Genomic DNA, 17963 nt, shown 5'->3' on the forward strand with positions numbered 1-17963 from the left:
TATTTTTACTGCTATAAGGAACTGAATCCAGGGCCTTCTCACCGGGACACACCCTTAGTCCTTTTTTCATTTTTAGATATGATCTAAGTTGCCCACACTGGGCTTTAACTTGCTATCCCCTGTCTCAGTCTCCAAGAGTACTAAAATTACAGATGTGCATCACCTGCCTGGCTGGGACAACTTTTGTATTGCACTGCTCTTCTTTGCATGTCAGGTCGTTCTCCACTCAGCTCTCTTTTTCTTTTAGAATGCAGTTCAGGAATATAAAAACTAAACACAGAAGGCAGCTAGTACAGATATTAAACTGGCTGGTCAGATAAAGCTCTTCTAGTAAGGGTAACATCTGAGTAAACAGCCAAAGATAAAGGAGCACCCCACATAGCTGTTTAGGCACAGAGCTTTCCAGGCAAAGCAAATAACAAATGCAGAGACTCTGAAATGGGAACACTTCCATAACACAGAACAGGAGACCATGATAGCTGCAGCAGAATGACCAAAGAAGAATGCAGGCAATGAGGTCAAAGAAGAAGGATCAGATAGTGGAGAATTATGCTGTCTAGTATGATAAACACTAGCCTCAGATGGTTTTTTAGCATTTGAAATGTGGCTAGCAACTGAATTATGTTCAGCTTTTTATCAGAAGCTTTTTTTTTTCTCTTAGTACTAGGAATCAAACTCATAACCTTGTGCTTGACAGACAGGTGCTGTGCCACTAAGCTATAGCCCCAGCCCTGTTCAGATTTTTAAAAAACTTCAATTTCATGTTTACTTTTGGTAGTATAGCTACTGGAAAACTTAAAATGACATACATAGCTTTGCATTATTTTTACACTAAACAGGACTGGTATAGAGGCTTGTTTGCCATTTTAAGGGTTTTGATTTTTAAGTCAGATATGGTGGCACACACCTGTAGTCCCAGAACTTTGGAGGCTGAAGTAGTACTGCTGAGAGTTCAGGTCAGCCTGGGCTACATAGTCAGTTCAAGGCCAAACCAAAATACACAGTGAGACCCTGTCTCAAACAAACAAACAGTGAGGAGGAAAAGAAGAGAGAAATAAGACAAAAAGAATACAGAGAGAATAGGAATAGAATTAGAATAGAACAGAATTGAACAGAATTTTGATTTTTATAGCATGAGTTGGCAAGCCATCAGAGGATGTTGGAAAAAAAATGATATAATTTGATGATGTGACTCGTTTCTAAAGGATCACTCTGGGTTCACTTTTAGGAATACTCAAATGTGTAGGCAAAAACAAGGGGCTACAAGACAAGAAAACAGGAAACCAAGAAAGAGGTTATATTAGTTCCCAGGCATGTTAATTTTTCAGACATGCAGAGATGATGGTAGACTAAACTAGGGAGAACACCATGGAGGTAATATGGTTAATTCAGATTCCAGATAAATATAGAAGTCTAGAATGACTGCAAGATTTGAAACGATGTCAAACAGGATGCAGGGTATAAAAGAAGAGAAGATACAAGGGTCACACTCATGTTTTTGCCTAAATACCTAAAAAGATTGAATTCTCAGTTAATTAGAGGAAAACTGTGAGAGGTGCAGATGTAAGTAGGGAGATCAGAAGTTCAACTTTGGATGTGTTAGGATAAAGAATACTATTAAACATCTCAGTAATAATGTTATGCTGACAGTGGACATGTTAAATCTTGAGCTTAGGAAAAAGCTGTGGGCTGGATATAAATCAGAAAAGTGTCATTTTATAAACAGGATAGTTTACTAAAGGAGTGATCCTGGTCATAGCAAGGCCTAAGGTATGTTCCAATTTCAGTGTAATGGGCGGAAATCCATGAAGTTAAATCGGAGAATGCTTCAAAGAGGCAGTAATCAACTAAGTCAAATTCTAGTGATTCTACTAAGGGACAATGATTAAGACTTGACCAGTGGATTTAGGAACATAAGGGCATCAATGATCTTGACAAAAGCATGACTGTAGGGCTAACGCTTGGTTGGAGGGAGTTTAAGACAGAATGGGAAAACAGGAACTAGAAAAAAAAAGTATGGACAATTCTTTTGAGGAATTTCATAGCAAAGGAAGGCTGGAAGGAAAGTACAGTCAAAAGATTTTATTTTTTAAAATACAGCAAGTTCATACCTGTTTATACATTGATGGAAATACCTTAATAGAGAAGAAAAACTCATGCTATATGAGTAGAAAATTATCTAGAACAATGTTCACAAATAACTGAGGGGAAATGGGATTTGCTGATCAAGGAGAACATGGAAAGTACAAAAACTACAAGAAATCAACTAAGTTGATATACCAGTGAGAACTTGTGAAGTTCTCTTCTGATTTTTTCTAAGAGTAAAAGGAAGAGAAGTTTAAGAAGTCTGAAGAACAAAAGGGAATAATACACTGACAAAGCTGGGAAAATGTATCAACAATGCTAACAACACCAAAAATTATCTTAAAGTTTGTAATTATGAATTAAAATGAGAACAATCAGGAGGACTATTTTTCTCCAGCTACATTTAAATGCACAGAAGCAGGCATGAATAAGAGATCTGGATTTAACCAAAGTTAGAATTTTACCAGGCAAGATAGAAAAGCTAGAGGCAAAGGTAAAATGAATTGAGAGTCTCGATAAGGGTGTGATGACGATGGATCTAATGAAAAAGCAGCAGAACAGACTGTAGATAACTGAGGGATTGAAGAACTGCTGGCACTAGAGTAAGAGGAGTGATTTGAGAGAAGGTGTTAGCTTGGCTGCCTTAAGTTGAGATTATGACATTACAAAACTGTGTCCTAGTTTAGTCTTGGTAAGGTCAGGGTCGAGGAAATAACTGTGAAAGCAAGTATCTCCAAGTCAGATGGCATACATGAGAAGTTCAGTCACTGAAGCACTGAAGCAGTACTAGAAAGAGTTGCCATGAATTAAAAGCTAAAATCATAAAGAAATGAGGAAAAGATCAAGGAGCCTATAGATGACAACAACAAGGTATAATCTAATGAAATTCAAAGATGGGCTTTTAGGTAGCAATGAGGAACTCTATCCTACCCTCATCAGAGGGATATGAGGAATATAAGAGGAAAAGGAGCCATTAGCTGGGAAAGCTGGAGGTGAACGCTTGGAAAAGAATAATCTAAACAAAAAGTTTAGATTCATCATAAACTAAAAGATGAAGGAAATGTTCTGAGAAGAAGCTGAGCACAAGGAAGACCAGTGAATGGAACAAAGAAAAGCAAGAGATCTGACAGAAAAGTAGACAGCTATAGGGGCATGAGAAATAATACTGAAGTTCTGGGCTTATAGTTAATGTAAACAAGATGAAGAGCTTAATGCTAATCACCAAGCCAGGGAGTGTGTGAGGAAGGAGAATGGTGGAGAATGTGTGTGTAAGTATGAGGAGTAGGGGATGGTAGGTTATTTCCTCATTCTTGTCCACAACAGTGTGATGACAGACTGATTGGGGCATTTATCATTTACTCCAGAAATATTAAAAGTACTGGAATGCCTTCTCTCCTGCTCATGGTGAAAACGTGAGGGGTTAAGAGGTTTTCTCATGTGCTGTCCTTTCAAGATGGGGCTTGACACTCACTTTAGAACATTAATGCTCTTCTGAATTATTTTTTGTAGCTTCTGATAGCTAGAAAGGACTTATACACATGGTGATTCCTCCATCCTCCTAACAAAAACTGAATGTGCCAAGAAGTTGTAGAGCTCAGGGTACAGGCAATGTCCTTGGACAGCAGTTAACCAGTCAGACCTATAGCTACCCCTTTGGCATAGGACTTCACACAACTAAGCCAGCAAGCTCTCAAAACCTGGCTCTGAACTCATTTCACATATTCAAAGCTACAATAAAACCATCATTGAGAAGGCTTGAAACACATTTCTTTTTTTCAGGAACACAAAAAAAGCAACAAGTAAGGAGTTGCATTCCATTGCAGATAAGCATTTTATAGAAGTAATCCTGCTTTTATTCGGGTGACTACGAAAGGCAGCCTCTAAGACGGCTCCCAGTGATCTCCACCTCCTGCTCTTCATACCCTTGTTAAGTTTTTTTCTCAAGAGAGGGCTGGGACCTTGGTTTTAGCAAACATAAGGCAGCTGAGGTGATAAACTGTCATTTCAGAAACTTCAGAATCCTCCCCACCATGCATCCCTTTCTCTCTGAACAAAGCTAGTGATCCAGTAATGTGCTGCTCTACAGAAAGGCACACACAGCATGAAACTAAATTCTGCCAAGTCAGGTAAGTTGGGAACTAGATTTGCCCAGAAACAGTCTTCAGATGAGTCTGTGGCTCCTACTAATCTCCTGACTGCAACCTGTAAGAGAGCTTCAACCAGAGGCACCAGCTAATCCACATCTGTATTCCTAATTTATAGAAAGTGAGATAATGAATATTATTTTAAGGAGCTAAGCTTTAGGGCAATTTTTAAATAGTAATAGATAACTAACAGCAGTTTGAATTTATCATCTAAACAAAGATAAGTTTAAGTGTGAGAAAGGGCATGATTAAGAACTGTCATAGAACACATAAGCCAAGAGTGCTAGAGATAAACTGAGTTGTATGATCACCGTGCCTTTTATTTATCTTCAGTAGCATAAAAGAAAAGAGGAAAAACTAATATAAAGCTCACAAAATTCGTTAGATGTCTTGAAATGGCAAACGATAATAGGCTCTTGTTGCCCCTCTAAATAAACTACCAGGTGAACTGAAGTCACTGCCTTTGGGGGTGGGTGGGTGGGTTTATGAAGTCCTAGGCATGTCAGGAATAGGATTTAAAATAAGGAGAAATGGGTGTTCAACTCAAATTTGAGGGTAAAACTGTAAGTTTATTCAAAATAAAGAATGGCTGTTTTAAAGATCAGTAAGAAAGCAATGAACTTATTTTGTTAAAAGTCTTGTTCTATGTATTTTTTAAACATATTCTTTATTTTTAAAATATGGATCACATAGAATGATTTGCATTTGAAAACTTGAGTTTGAATCTTAAGTTTTACCACTGAAGAACTTAGCCAGATGTGGTGCATACCTGTAATTCCAGCTACTCAGGAAGCTAATTCAGGAAGATCGTGAGTTCCAGACTAGCCTGGGCCACTTAGCAAGGCCTCGTCTCAACTTGAGAAGGGCCAGGATGTAGCTCAGGGGTAGTGTGCTTGCCTAGAATGTATGAAGCCCTGGTCTCAAACTCCCAGTACTGCAAAATAAGTAAATAAAATTAAAATTAAAAATTGAGGCTGTATCTTCAAATATAAAGTGGTGTTATCATATAGGTCAGAGTATGGTTCCAATGAGATAACATGTGAATGTGAAAGTATCCTACTGGTTTCAGGATAATTATGTTTTGTAAAGTTGCTTTGGTAAGTACACTAACGTACCTCTCAGTTGTTTTTATTAATGGTTAAAACTTAAAAGATACCTGTTCTCACTTAACAGCAGTTCACTCTCAAGAACAAGCTAAATAATAAATACGTTTGTTTAGTGTGCTACAGTTCAAAAGCATTTTCACATTTAGTTTCTCATTTATTCACGTGATCTTTAGAAATCAAAACTTTAAAATATTATAAGCCCCAATAGAATTCCCAATAGGGAATTCTGAAGCCATATGAAATCAATGTTTAAACCAGTGATTGACAATAAGTATTTAGTATGTCTAATTTGTTGAAAGGAACAGTTAGTGTCTATATTGTTCAATCAATTTTGCATGTTTACATATTGTAATCTGAGCAATTACTATGAAGATAACAATATACAATATAACCACTGTTAATTTTCTATCATCTTGTTTTGAAATTCTGTATCATTTTTATTTTTTTCTCTTTAAAATAAAAAATTAATATGTCAATCAGTCTACAAACTATTAAAACTGCTGACAATGTTCACCATTTACCACTGTCAAAATAATATCCTGGTTTGGAGAAAAATGGAAGAAATATAAACACAAAAATAGGATGTTTGAACTCTACAAAAGACTCACTTTTAAAACTATTTCAGGCTAAAATTCCACTGAGTCTTTGGAGGTGCTGAGAATAAGGAGATAAGATACAATTGACCTTTAAGAGGTTCACAGCACCAAAAAGAAACAGACACGTAAGAAAGCTAACAATGTAACATGTAACAAGTGATAATTATAATCACTTAAGTAAACATAAAAAGTAAAGCACTGCAAATACAGTTAATTGCAGTTAATTAACTGACATCAGTAGTGGGATGGAAGTTAACTAGTAACCATAAATTCCAGCTGGGGAAGTAGCTCCGAGGTCTAAGTGCCCAAGGACTGGGTTCCCCCTGGTACCACATGCTGTGCTGGCCCCCATTCTGGGCACACAGTGCCAGCCACTGAAACCAGGCGTGGTGGCACATATCTGTAATCCCAGTGCCAAAGAGGCTGAGACAGGAGGATCACTATGAGTTTGAGCCATGTGGTGAGACCCTGTACCAAATAAGTGAAAGATTTTTAAAAATTTAGTAAGTTCCATAACCCTTAAGTATAACTGTAAAAATTAACACAAAAAATATTTGATGATAAAATTAACTGACGTCAGTGGTAAGATGGAAGGTAACTGGTAAGTCTAATTGGTAAGGCAGTTAGAATGACTAAGCTAAAAGACAAATATTAATTTGTCAGGAGAAAAAAGGGAAAGCAGGACTCAGCAGAGAACACAACACATACATACAGTACAAAAGAGTGTTATGAGGCAGTAAGGTATATTTGGGGAAGAAAATACAATTTTTTATTATAATGATATAGCACACAGTTGGGAAAAAAAAGCAATGCTGACACAGTATTTGTTAATTCAGATAACAAAGATAATCATACAGACAATATTATAGGCAATGAGCAAAGGCAGAAAAGTCTACCTCTGAAGAACTTACAGTTTTGTAGAGTAAGGAATATTTTTTAAAAAGTAGTGAATACAATTTTAAAAGGACACGTAGCATATTATACAGTTATATATAAGAAAAATGTTTAACTACCATAAATACATTGTCACTAGCTAGGGGGAAGGGAGGAATTAGGAGAGGAAAATGGGAAATTTACTAAAAGAAAAACACCACTCAGGAAGCTCCATGTAGTTCTAAACAGAGCACTACTATTCCTTAGGATATAGTTTGTAAATGTGTGGAAATGTTCTTATCTGTCACAACAAATGGTGAGTGGACAAGGCGTTATGTGCTGAGACAACAACTTTTCATTATCCAGTCATATACTGGCAAAAAAACAAAATAAAATGAAAAAGCATATATAATATATAATTTATCTGGGCCTAGGATCTAATTCTATTCTATGTATAAACACAAAATGGGTTTTGTACCACTTTAATGTACAATTACTTTTCCAAGAATGCAGCTCCCATATGAAGAAAAGCTGTACTTCATCTTGTTAGGAACTTTGCTAAAGTTCAGCCATTTCAGAAAGTCACATAAAAATTATTATTTATTATATTTAAGCAAGCATTACAACATGCTTTTATTAGTCTGCAGTGTGGCTGTTACATTCACAGCCAAACTATGCACATCTGCAAATATATCACCTTTTTATTTTCTGCTGTAATCTGTTTTGTCTTTCTTATGATAGCTGTCATATTATGCCAACATTTAAAAAGTTGCATGTGAGGAGAGTTGACATATATGAATTGCACTTCAGTACAGTCAAGAAGAGACTACAAAATATCTGTTATAAAAAGGAAATCTGGGTATGGTAGGGCTTGGAACCACTCAACAAAAAGCTCTTAACAAGCCAGTCTAATGGGAGCCCCAGGATCCCTTTCTTACCCTAAATATAAAAATCAAAATTTGAGTTTCTAATTCCTACAAAACTCTCCTTTTTGCCCTATAGTAACTTTCTCAAGTACCAAATAAAGGTACCTTTCAGATCAATCATAAATTCTCAGTTACTATCTTATAGCCTGGGGGCACTTACTGAGTTTGCACTTCTTCCTACAGAGATTAAACTGCCACCATTCAGAATACTAGAAACCAATATTTTAAGAACAGTACTTCATGAAATTTAGCAAGATTATACTATCAACAAAGCAAACAATATTCTGGCAGACAGCTACCGTGCCCTTCCTATGTATTCAAAACTTCCTATTTGCCTCCAAAAAGAGTAAAAACAGAAAGAAAGAAAGAAAGAGAGAGAGAGAGAGAGAGAGAGAGAGAGAGAGAGCAAGCAAGCTCTCAAGCATTGCTTAATTTTCGTTTTTGTTTTGTTCTTTTTATTGTGACCAACTTCTGGCTCCATTGGAACTCAACTGGACCTCTCATAGTATTTTTACAACTATTTGTGTCCTCACATTTTTTTCTCATGGGATTAACAGTGTGGTAGTTTCTACAATTATACAGCATCTTCACTGTCTGAAGTGAAGATTAACCCGAGTCATGCTTTTCTGTGGTCTCAACTAAGGATGGAAAATTTCTAAAACATCATTTCAGTTCAGCTGGGTTTGATAGGTGCAGTGAGTAACATATTTAAAACAATAAAGAGTCCCAGAATGCAACCTGCTTTAATTTCACAAATATCACCATAAAAATTATAAACTATATAATTTTATCTATTTGTAAAACAGGGAAACCTAACCTCTCAAAAGACTAAAACTGCACACATTTAAGAGAATTTTATTAAAAATAAGCCAATCAGTGCTCATAAAATTTAAAACTTCTAAAATAGAAAGCAATGAACACATTTTTATTTTTAAATAGTAGGAAATTGTAGACCTGATTTTGACACACAAGACAAGCAAATCAGTATCTGCAGTCCTCAATTATTCCTAATAAAAACAAAAACAAAAAATGGTAAGGACAAACTAAAGATTATCTGAAGTTCCTGGTGTGGAGGCACTCAGTTTTAGTTTCAGCACTTCAAGCCTGCCAGCAATTTAGCAAGATTTTGTCTTTAAAAAAGGCAGGAAGAGATGGGGGTTGTGCCCTGGAGCTGTAACTTAATGAGAAGGCCCTGGATTCAATCCCCAGTTCTGCATAAACAAATAAACAAACAAACAAATACATTTGAAGGTTTTTTCTAGGTAAAGAATCCATAATTTTATAGCTATACAAAAGGGGATACTTTCATAATAGAAAAGCCAGAGCACAGTGAGATTAAAAGTAATATGAAGGGAAGGCTTTACTTTTATTTTTTCTGTAATGAATTATTAATGTGATATTCTGATAGCCTCTGTATACTATTAACAATTGCTAAAACAAGGTTTGGGATCATAAATACCAAAAACAATTTAGTACTCATTTCTCTAAAATCAAGTACTAGGATTGTATCTATTAAAAGTATGGTTCAAATTATAAACAGCTATGTACAACTAGATGAGCTTTAAAGTTTCTTCTATTTAAAAATTCTATTTATTCTTCAATGTGGAGAATTCTGAACTAAAGTGGGAAAAGTCTCCCTACATACAGCGAATGAGTTTAGGACCTACGGTACAAAATATCATAATCTAGAAGTCCAAAAGAGAACCATCTCTGGGTAGCATGTATAGAATACAAGGTGGCAGGGAGTTCTACAAAGACTGAGATATTCTCTGGGTTGGTGAGGTTCATGAAAATACTGTCAAAGATAAGATGGCCTAGGAAACAGATTAAGATTCATTCAAATATCCATTTCTCAATCCTCACAATAAAGCAAGGTTACTTAGAAACAGGTGTGATTTTGTCCTGCACAACAGCAATACTTTTATTACTCAAGAATGCAATCATGTATTAACTTAAAAGACCTTGACCATCTTTCATGGCACACCTCAAAAGCAGTATAGTCCAGCCAGGCCAGCTAACTCCTGATAAAAACAGCCTTTCTTGCTTGCTTCAGACACTTAGGAGGCAAGGAATACCTTTGCCTTGGAGCTATCCATGGTGCTTGACACAGACTTGGCCATCTCTTCCCATAGCTGGTGTATTGGATTTCCCATTATAAAACCCCCAGGCTCTACCTGATCTCTAATCCACATTGTAGCCTGTGACAATCATAGCAATATCATGGGCCACTCTGGTCTCTGTCTTTTCTACTTGGCCTGTTTCCAGAACGAAAATAGGTTTATTTTTGTATACCTAGGATTTCCTTCCCCCTCTAATACCTATACTATGAACACATCAGAGAATATAGGTATCCTTATTTTATGGAATGAAGTCAAACTGTTTTTTCTTCCATCAAAATGATCTGGGGCCAGGGAGATGGCTCAGTGGAATAAGCGCTTGCCTGTCAAGCCCAAGAGCCTGATTCAATCCCCAGTTCCGAAAAAAAAAAAAAAAATGATCAGGGGTGGTAGTGGAGAGGTCATACAAAACTGTTCTCAAATGAAATACATTTTAATCCTATCTAAATAGTTCCAAGAATCACAGCACCACAACTGAGTGAAGGCAATGACCACAAGGCAGAAAGAATTTTGTTTGGTCAAGTAATACAAGTATTTTTACCCAGAAGTAAATATGGCAGATGGAACCACAAAAAAAAGAAAAAAAGAAAAAAAAAAAAAGAAAAAACCTGCCAAATCAGAAGTAAAAAAGATGTAAGTCAGAATCATTGAAATTCCTGGCTGTTGGCATTAAGTATTTTAATACTTAATGAGCATACAGGTAATGGGAAGGCTAGCTCCAGGTAAAATGTGGCAGTTCTACACATCCCTGATTCTCCATAGTTTAAATGATTTCTAAGCATTGGTGTCTGAATTCAGATGGCAATCTTTCCTCAAAAACATGTAAGATGTCCTGAAGCATTCCATGGGTCCTCCCTATTTTTCTCACAATGCCTTTAAAAGTTAGTAAGTTCTTATTTATTAAACCTTCTGACCAACATGTGCACAACTGGTGCTTTGTAAACTAGTGGCAAACTAGAAAATGTTTTCTAATTCTTGTCAGTTGCCCATATATGAGGGTATACATCAATCTGCAGTCAATGGTCAGTCAAATGCTTACAATTGTCAAGAACAGAACAAAATTAAAAACTATCTGGACTTGAAATACGTCCCAATAGCTAGTTCCAACAGTAGCTTGTTTAGAAAGGTACAATGATGCTGGGAACAGAAGGTAAAGAAGGCAGTAAAAGCAAGTGCTTGAGCTGCTTACACTAGTCCACAATGTAATTCAAAACATTTTATTACCAAGGCTTTCTTAAACCATTATAGTGACCAGTGTAAGGTACAATTATCTTCTTAACAACATCTTTCATGGGTGATTTTTTTTTATTTTGTTAAGTCTAATGTACATTTTAAAAGGATTCTTCACCAAGCCCAAGATTCTGCAGATATATTCCTCTTTTATTATAACAATTTTATGTTTTACAACAAAAGCAATCATTCTCTGTGAGTTACCTTTTGTACAAGCTATGAAGTTTAGGTCAAGAACTTCTTACAGGATGGGGCCAGGTATATAGCTTAGTGCTACAGCACCTTCGTGGCAAACACAAGGTCCTGAGTTTGATTCCCAATAACTCCCATCAAAAAAAATGAACTTTTTAGGGTAATGGGGTAATCAAAATTGAAATCAGTTTCCCTACAACCAAATTATAACCTGAACCTCAAGGTTCATTTTTAAGAGACAAGACCTAGAGGAAATACTTGCAAACACTTATTTGATAAAATTTATATCTAAAGTATATAAAGAACTTTCAGAATTTAACAAAAAAGTAAACAGTCCACTTAGAAATGGGGCAAAAGAACACGAAAAAATATTTCACCAGAGGTTATTTGGATGGTAAACATGTAATGAAAAGGCTTTCAATATTAGGGAAATAAATACAAATTAAGATCACAATGAGATATCACTACATATTAGAATAGTTAAAATAAAAATTAGGATCAATATTAAATGCTGGTGAGGATACAGAGAAACTGGATCTCTCATATATTACTAGTAAGAATATTTGCTGAAAAAGTTTGTTAGTTTCTTTTTTATTTTTAGTAGCAGGGATCAAACTCAGGACAATGCACTTGCCAGGCAAGTGCTTAAGCTGCTGAGCTATCTCCCCAGCCCTGTTAGTTTTTTTTCTTTTTAAATGAAACACATTTATCATTTAACTCAGCAACTGTAACTCTTAAGCATTCATCTCAAACATTATCAAATCATGTCCACACAATAGATTGTTCACAGGAGGTGATAACAGCCCAAATTTGGAAACAACTGAAATGTCCAATAGGTACATGATTAAACAAACTGGCACATGCATACCATGGAATTCTACTTACCAATAAAAAGGAACAAACTATTGGTGTATGCAACAACTTGGATGGAACTCAAAAGCATTATGCTCAGTGACAAGATCCAATCTCAAAAAGCCACACACTATATGATTCTATTGTCATTACAGAAAATGACAAAAATTATGAAGGAGAACAAACAGATTAGTTTGCAGGGGTTGTGGACAGGGTTGGGGGCTAGGGGTCAGATCAGTGTGATTCTAAAAGAACACAAAAGAGATCCTTGTGGTGATGGAGTAGTTAGTTCTATATTCTGACAGCAGTAGTGGTTACATGAATATACATGTGATAAAATCATACAGAAATGTGTACATGGTTACTTCACCATTTCTTGGTTCTGATATTACATTATAATTATATATGATGTAACCAATGAGGGAACCTGAGTGAAAGGACTAGAGCACACAGACCTCGTCGTACTGCCTTTTGACTCCTAAGAATCTACACTTACTTCTAAAAACAGTATTTTTAAATTCAATCAACAAAAAATAAAATAAAATAAAAGTCAATCAGCATTAAATAATCCAAAAGTTGGAAAAACACGGGACAAATTTCTAAATATGTTGACAAAGGTGAGGGTTGTTATGAACAAGGATGATCATGGTGCTACCTAAAGAGACAGCTGAAGAATCTGTAAAACTCCTAAAACAGTCTGATCAAATATTTACTGATTACATAGTAGATGCAACACATGGGGCTATAAGTAATAAGGGAACTAAAAGCAAGAAGGTCAAGCACTTACATTTGATTAATTTACTCTATGACGACAAGGCAGAATTATTATTAAAGGGTTTAGGGCCTATGCAAAAGCATTCTCACATTTTTGTCTATTTAGTTTTTACACATCCTATACTCTCAGTAGTGTTACTTCTTCAGGCAAACTCTCTAGTCCTTCTCATTTTAGATCAGCTTTTTCTATTATGTGTTTGAACAGCATTCTGTATTTCTTCATTCTTAACATTAATCACAAACAATGATGTGATTATTTGTTATCTATTTTCCCAACAGGTTGAAATACCCAAAAGGACATAGGAAAGCTTGTGTAGTTCATCAATGAATTCCCAAATCAAATGACATCTCAAAATATATTACATAAATAAATCCATGTAAGGCTATAATCGATATGTATAAAGAAGCAGACAGGAAGCAACTAGAGTTTGAAAGAACACAATTAGGAATTTATAACCAAGAGAATTCAGTTTATATGGAATGGAAGATTCATGTAGAGGATAAAAAAATCATAAATCCAAAGCTAAATATGAACTCTAGCTCTTCAATAATAGGAATGCCCCTGAGAACTGAAAGACAGGGATGGCTGTTTAAGTGTTCTTTACAAAAATTAATGTGGAAATAGATTTGAATTGAGAAAGACACTAAGGCAACGTAAATAATTAAAGCCAGATATGGTGGCACACACCTGTATTACACATACAGTACTCAAGAGGCTAAGGCAGGAGAATCACTTGAGTAACACTATGAAAGTTCATCTCCAAATAAATAAATAAAACACTGTGGTGATGCAGGCACAAAAATAAGGTCCAGAATAAGAGTGGCCACAGAAATAGAAAGATATGAAAAATACTAAGAATAAAGAAGCAACACTGCTTAACAAGTGATTAGATATGGATGCATAAAAAAGTGGAAGAGTCAAAGATGATTGAGGAGGTTTGACAGTACAAGATAGTATTGTTAACAGAAACTGGGAAGGCATGACTAAGTCCTCTTAGGAGAAAGCAATTTTTTAAAGTGACAGGTGACAGCTACACTATTTAATATATGAGACCAGATGTAGAAGAAAAATCAAGACAGGCAATGTAGATGTGTGAATGGAACAGTTGGCATGATGAAAGTAAATAAGGTTTCAAGGGAGAAGGTAGAAAGGGCCTTAGATGGGATCATTAAAAAAACTGGATTTTCCCTTTGGTCCACTTACATTCATAGGACACTACAGTATATGGTTCTTTGGTTCATGAACTTAATTCTTTCCATGATTTTGGTTGCAGGTAATATAAATTCTGCAACCAGAATTGTAGAAAGAATTAAGTTTGTGAACCAAAGTACCACTGTAATTCAGACTGTGTTCCTTGAGAGCATTTCTGATACCATCTTTGCATTCCCTACAGTACCACAAAACAGGGCTTTGTCAGTCTGGTGCACAATAAGTCTCTTTTTAAAGAAATCAACCATTCAAGATAATTTCTGATTAATATAAAAAGTGGTGCCCTAGTTAGTAGCTGGAAAAGTACAAGCTTTACTTCAAATTAGTAAAATTGGTGAGTTCAGACAGTTTAAATCATTTGCCAAAGCTCTGATTTCCCAAGGCTTAAGACTGAAGAATTCACAAGCTAGATTGTGGAACTGTGAAAACCTAGGAGAAAGGGACCAGAGACTGAGGGAGGGGAGGGAGAGGTAACTAAAGGGTAGGACTAAAACATACTTTAACTAGCAGTAGAAATATTTTTCAAGTGGTTTTATTTTTTGTTTTCTGAGACAGGCTTGTGTGGCACAGGCTGGCCTCAAACTCACTATGTAGCCCAGGCTGGCCTCAAGTTCACAATGAGCCTTCTGCCTCAGCCTTCCCAGTTCTGGGAGTACAGGTGTGCACCACCACACCCAGCTTTTGGTGTTTTCTTAGTAAGAAAAAAAAAAAAAAAAAAAACCTTGCTAGGGAAATGAAACAGATGAAAAACTTGAACTGTATATATACACTAGGCAAGCTGATAACATACAAGAAGTAAAGCGGATTCTGAACTGAAGGATAACTGAAGTCTAAGTGGCATAATTAAAAGAGAACTGTAAACAGTCGAGACACATTCAAAAGTAATAGGCCTCCTCTCATAAAGCATTCATTAGTTTTACAGCCCAGGTGGTGTAATGGGATACTCTGCTTCAATACTTGGGTGAATAGTATTTCTCCAGCTCCATTTAAAAAACTTAAGAGAAAGGATTGCTAAAATGGACCAGGGGCTGGTCTTTATTTATGGTCTCCCCAAATTATCCATTTACTATCAGCTAAGGCTCTTGAAGACTGTAGTCGGCTGTATGACTTTAAACCTTGAATCAAGAAACATTGTACGTGTTTTCCAACGGTTGAGTATATTTGTGGGAGAAGTCAGGAAAACAAATAGATTGCAGTTACGTGACTAAGAACCTGACATGGTAGCTGTAACTCAACAACCCTCTCAGCAAGACTAGCTTCCACATGTTTAAAAGACAGTTAACTGGTCTTTGCCTGCTTATTTCCAACTAACAAATGCATCGTTTAGTGAGCTGATTATTCGCACAGCTGGACGGTTAAAATCTGTTGTGAAGACTTTCAAAGTTTCTTCCCAGCAACTTTCACAGTTCTTTCCTGTTCTTTTAAGGGGACCATGATAATACATGAGCGTCGTGATATCTGACTGCAGCAGCAGCAACAAAAACCCAGGTATTACTTGTTGGCATAGCAATACGTTCCCTTCTCTCAACAGAGCTGAACCCCCTCCTTTCCTTCAACATTTTCTCTTTAAAGAAAAAAAAAAAAAGGAAAATCAGGCATCGGGGACATATTTCCTTTAGACTCAGCTACCACCTCCTAGGCAGAACCAAGAAAACGGGTTTCAATAACCACATACACTAGGGAAGAGTTGCAGCTGGTATGAAATCCCATCGCCAAGAAGCGAGCACGCCATCCGGTGCCCAGGTGCTGGGACGCGACAGAAGACACACAGACCTGGCTAGGCAGTGCCGAGGCCGCGGGAGCCCCGGTGCCTGCACCTCTTCTTGCCAAAGCTCGGGGCCCGGGTGGAAGCTCGTTCTCAGCTCCGCCGCAAGTCTAGAGTCTCTCCAGACGGAGGGAGCGCTCGGCCCCAGAGAGGAGTTATCGCTGAAAGCAGCCCGGGTGAAACGCTCGGCCAAGCCCAAGCCCAAGCTGCGCAACTGGGCCAAGCGCCCGCAGCCCAACCTCCCCGCCCGCCGGACGGACGCGGTCCTGGAAGCCGTGCCGCTGGGAGCTCCCGCAGTCGGAGGCGGCGCTAGCTCCGCCAAGGTCCTGTCTAGCCCGCCGTCCGCCCGCCCTGCCTCCCCGGCCCAAGGCTGCGGCGGAGGCCAACGAGGGGGTGGTGCCCAGGCGACGCGCCGCGCTGGGAGAAGGCTGCAGGCCGGGAGAGGCTTCCCCGGAGGGCGGCGGCCGCAGCAGGTCACTCACCGAGAGGACGCTCATGCGGATTGGGGTCTCCAACAGACACGCCATCTTGAGCCTTCCCACCCGGCTGCTGCCGGCGCCGGCGCCGGGGCCGGCACTTTCGACAGTCTGCTATTGGGCCAACAGGAGGACGTTCAGCAGAAAGTCAGGCAGTTCAACGAGAACAGACTGTGCCCTGGCCGCCGCTCAAGTACCAGAGGAACCCGCCCAAGGGCGAGCAGACGGGGACCGCGCCGGGCGCCTCCTCACGAATCGACCTCTCAGAAACGGCAGCTACTGTCAGCCCGGGTCGGAGGTGGGCGCGGGCCGCGGAGTCCGCATGCGCAGAGCTCGGCCGGCCCCACCTGCCGCTCCTGGGGGCGGGGCCTCGCGCGGGCCCGAGCTGCGCCGGCCGGGCGGCTGCGGTCGCGGCTCCCGGCGTTGGCAGTCCGCGAAACCAGTATGTGGAGCCGCCTGCATAGTTTGAAGTTCACTTTCACATTCATTATCATACTGTCTTTACACCAAACTCTCCGTTTTATTCGTGGAGAGGCTGTGATCGAAAACCACGTTTTCTGCTTCCATTAAGAGTGATTGTTTTCGCGACAGAGTGCTGAAAGGTGACCTGCTTTAGTGTCGTGTACTCGGGCTCCCCCCGCCTTTTTTTTTTTCTTCCCGGTGTAGTGTTTTTAAAAATAGGTATTTTACGGCCAGGATGCCCGAGTTTGCACTTATTTCATTTATTAGCAGCATTATGCCGGATAGGGTACTTCTTTACGATTCAGTTTCCTCATCTGAAAAAATAGGCTTACGAGAATGGAGGAGCTGATAAACCTTAAACACCTAGAACATGTCTGAAACAAACAAACAAAAAAGTAACAGTGTGTGTTGGTTCATCTCCAGCTTCTGAGTCAAATGGAAAAAAAATGCGTCAAGTATTAAACACTTAACTGAAGCCAAATAAAAGTATGCTTCCTCATGTATTTTCTGATCAATTAAAATCTACTCGTGTGTGTATGTGTGTGTGTGTACTCTGCCGCTCTTGACTTTGTTGAATAGGTTGTATCTTCGCTGCTTGCAACTATCAAGACTTTCTTTCACAAGATAGTAGCAATGAATTGTTACACTAACTTGTCTTAGTTGGGTTTCTTTAAGCCTCCTAGTTCCCTATCCCCTGCACTAGAACAATAGCCTCCCAGTTGCTCTCCTGGCAGATACTTTGCTTCTCACTACTTTTATATTGTACTTGGCTTCTAAGTTTATTATGGTATTCATCACCTTTATCTATGGATCTATTTTCCTATGGCACTGTTAAATTTCTGGATGCCAGGAATTTTATTTTAGAAGTCATTCTGTTATAATACTATTTTCTAACACTTCAATAATATCCACACTACCTACATACATAGTGTTTGCCAGTATTCATGCAGGTTTTTCATTTTATATTTTTTATTTTATTTTTGTATTTTAGGGAAGGGTCCACAGCGTGTTCAGGATCTTACTACTAGGTCCGAACTCATAGTGATCCACTTGTTTACAGCCTCCCAAGGGGTGGGATTACAAGCTTGTGCCACCACGCCCAGTCTCAATTGCTATCTCAATGCGCCCCAGGGGCGGGGTCCTCATGGCAGGCCC

At 38.3% G+C, this 17963-nt stretch overlaps 1 protein-coding gene across 3 annotated transcripts in view; it reads right to left on the reverse strand.

Moving 5' to 3' along the window:
* Window positions 1–16648, reverse strand: part of Armc8 (armadillo repeat containing 8) — a 105188-nt gene extending 88540 nt beyond the window's left edge. For 2 of the 3 annotated variants that reach the window (XM_023704991.1, XM_023704987.1), the window contains exon 1: window positions 16353–16614. Coding sequence is in view for 2 of the 3 variants with exons in the window: in XM_023704987.1 (XP_023560755.1) it covers window positions 16353–16397 (45 nt within the window). In the remaining variant the exon portion in view is untranslated. Of the gene's footprint in view, window positions 1–16352 lie in introns of all 3 variants that reach the window. The other variant, XM_004624982.2, reaches the window with a different exon arrangement.
* Between the last annotated feature and the right edge of the window lie 1315 nt (window positions 16649–17963).

This window comes from Octodon degus, unplaced genomic scaffold, assembly GCF_000260255.1.
Source record: "Octodon degus isolate 3935 unplaced genomic scaffold, OctDeg1.0 scaffold00008, whole genome shotgun sequence".
Taxonomy (NCBI): domain Eukaryota; kingdom Metazoa; phylum Chordata; class Mammalia; order Rodentia; family Octodontidae; genus Octodon; species Octodon degus.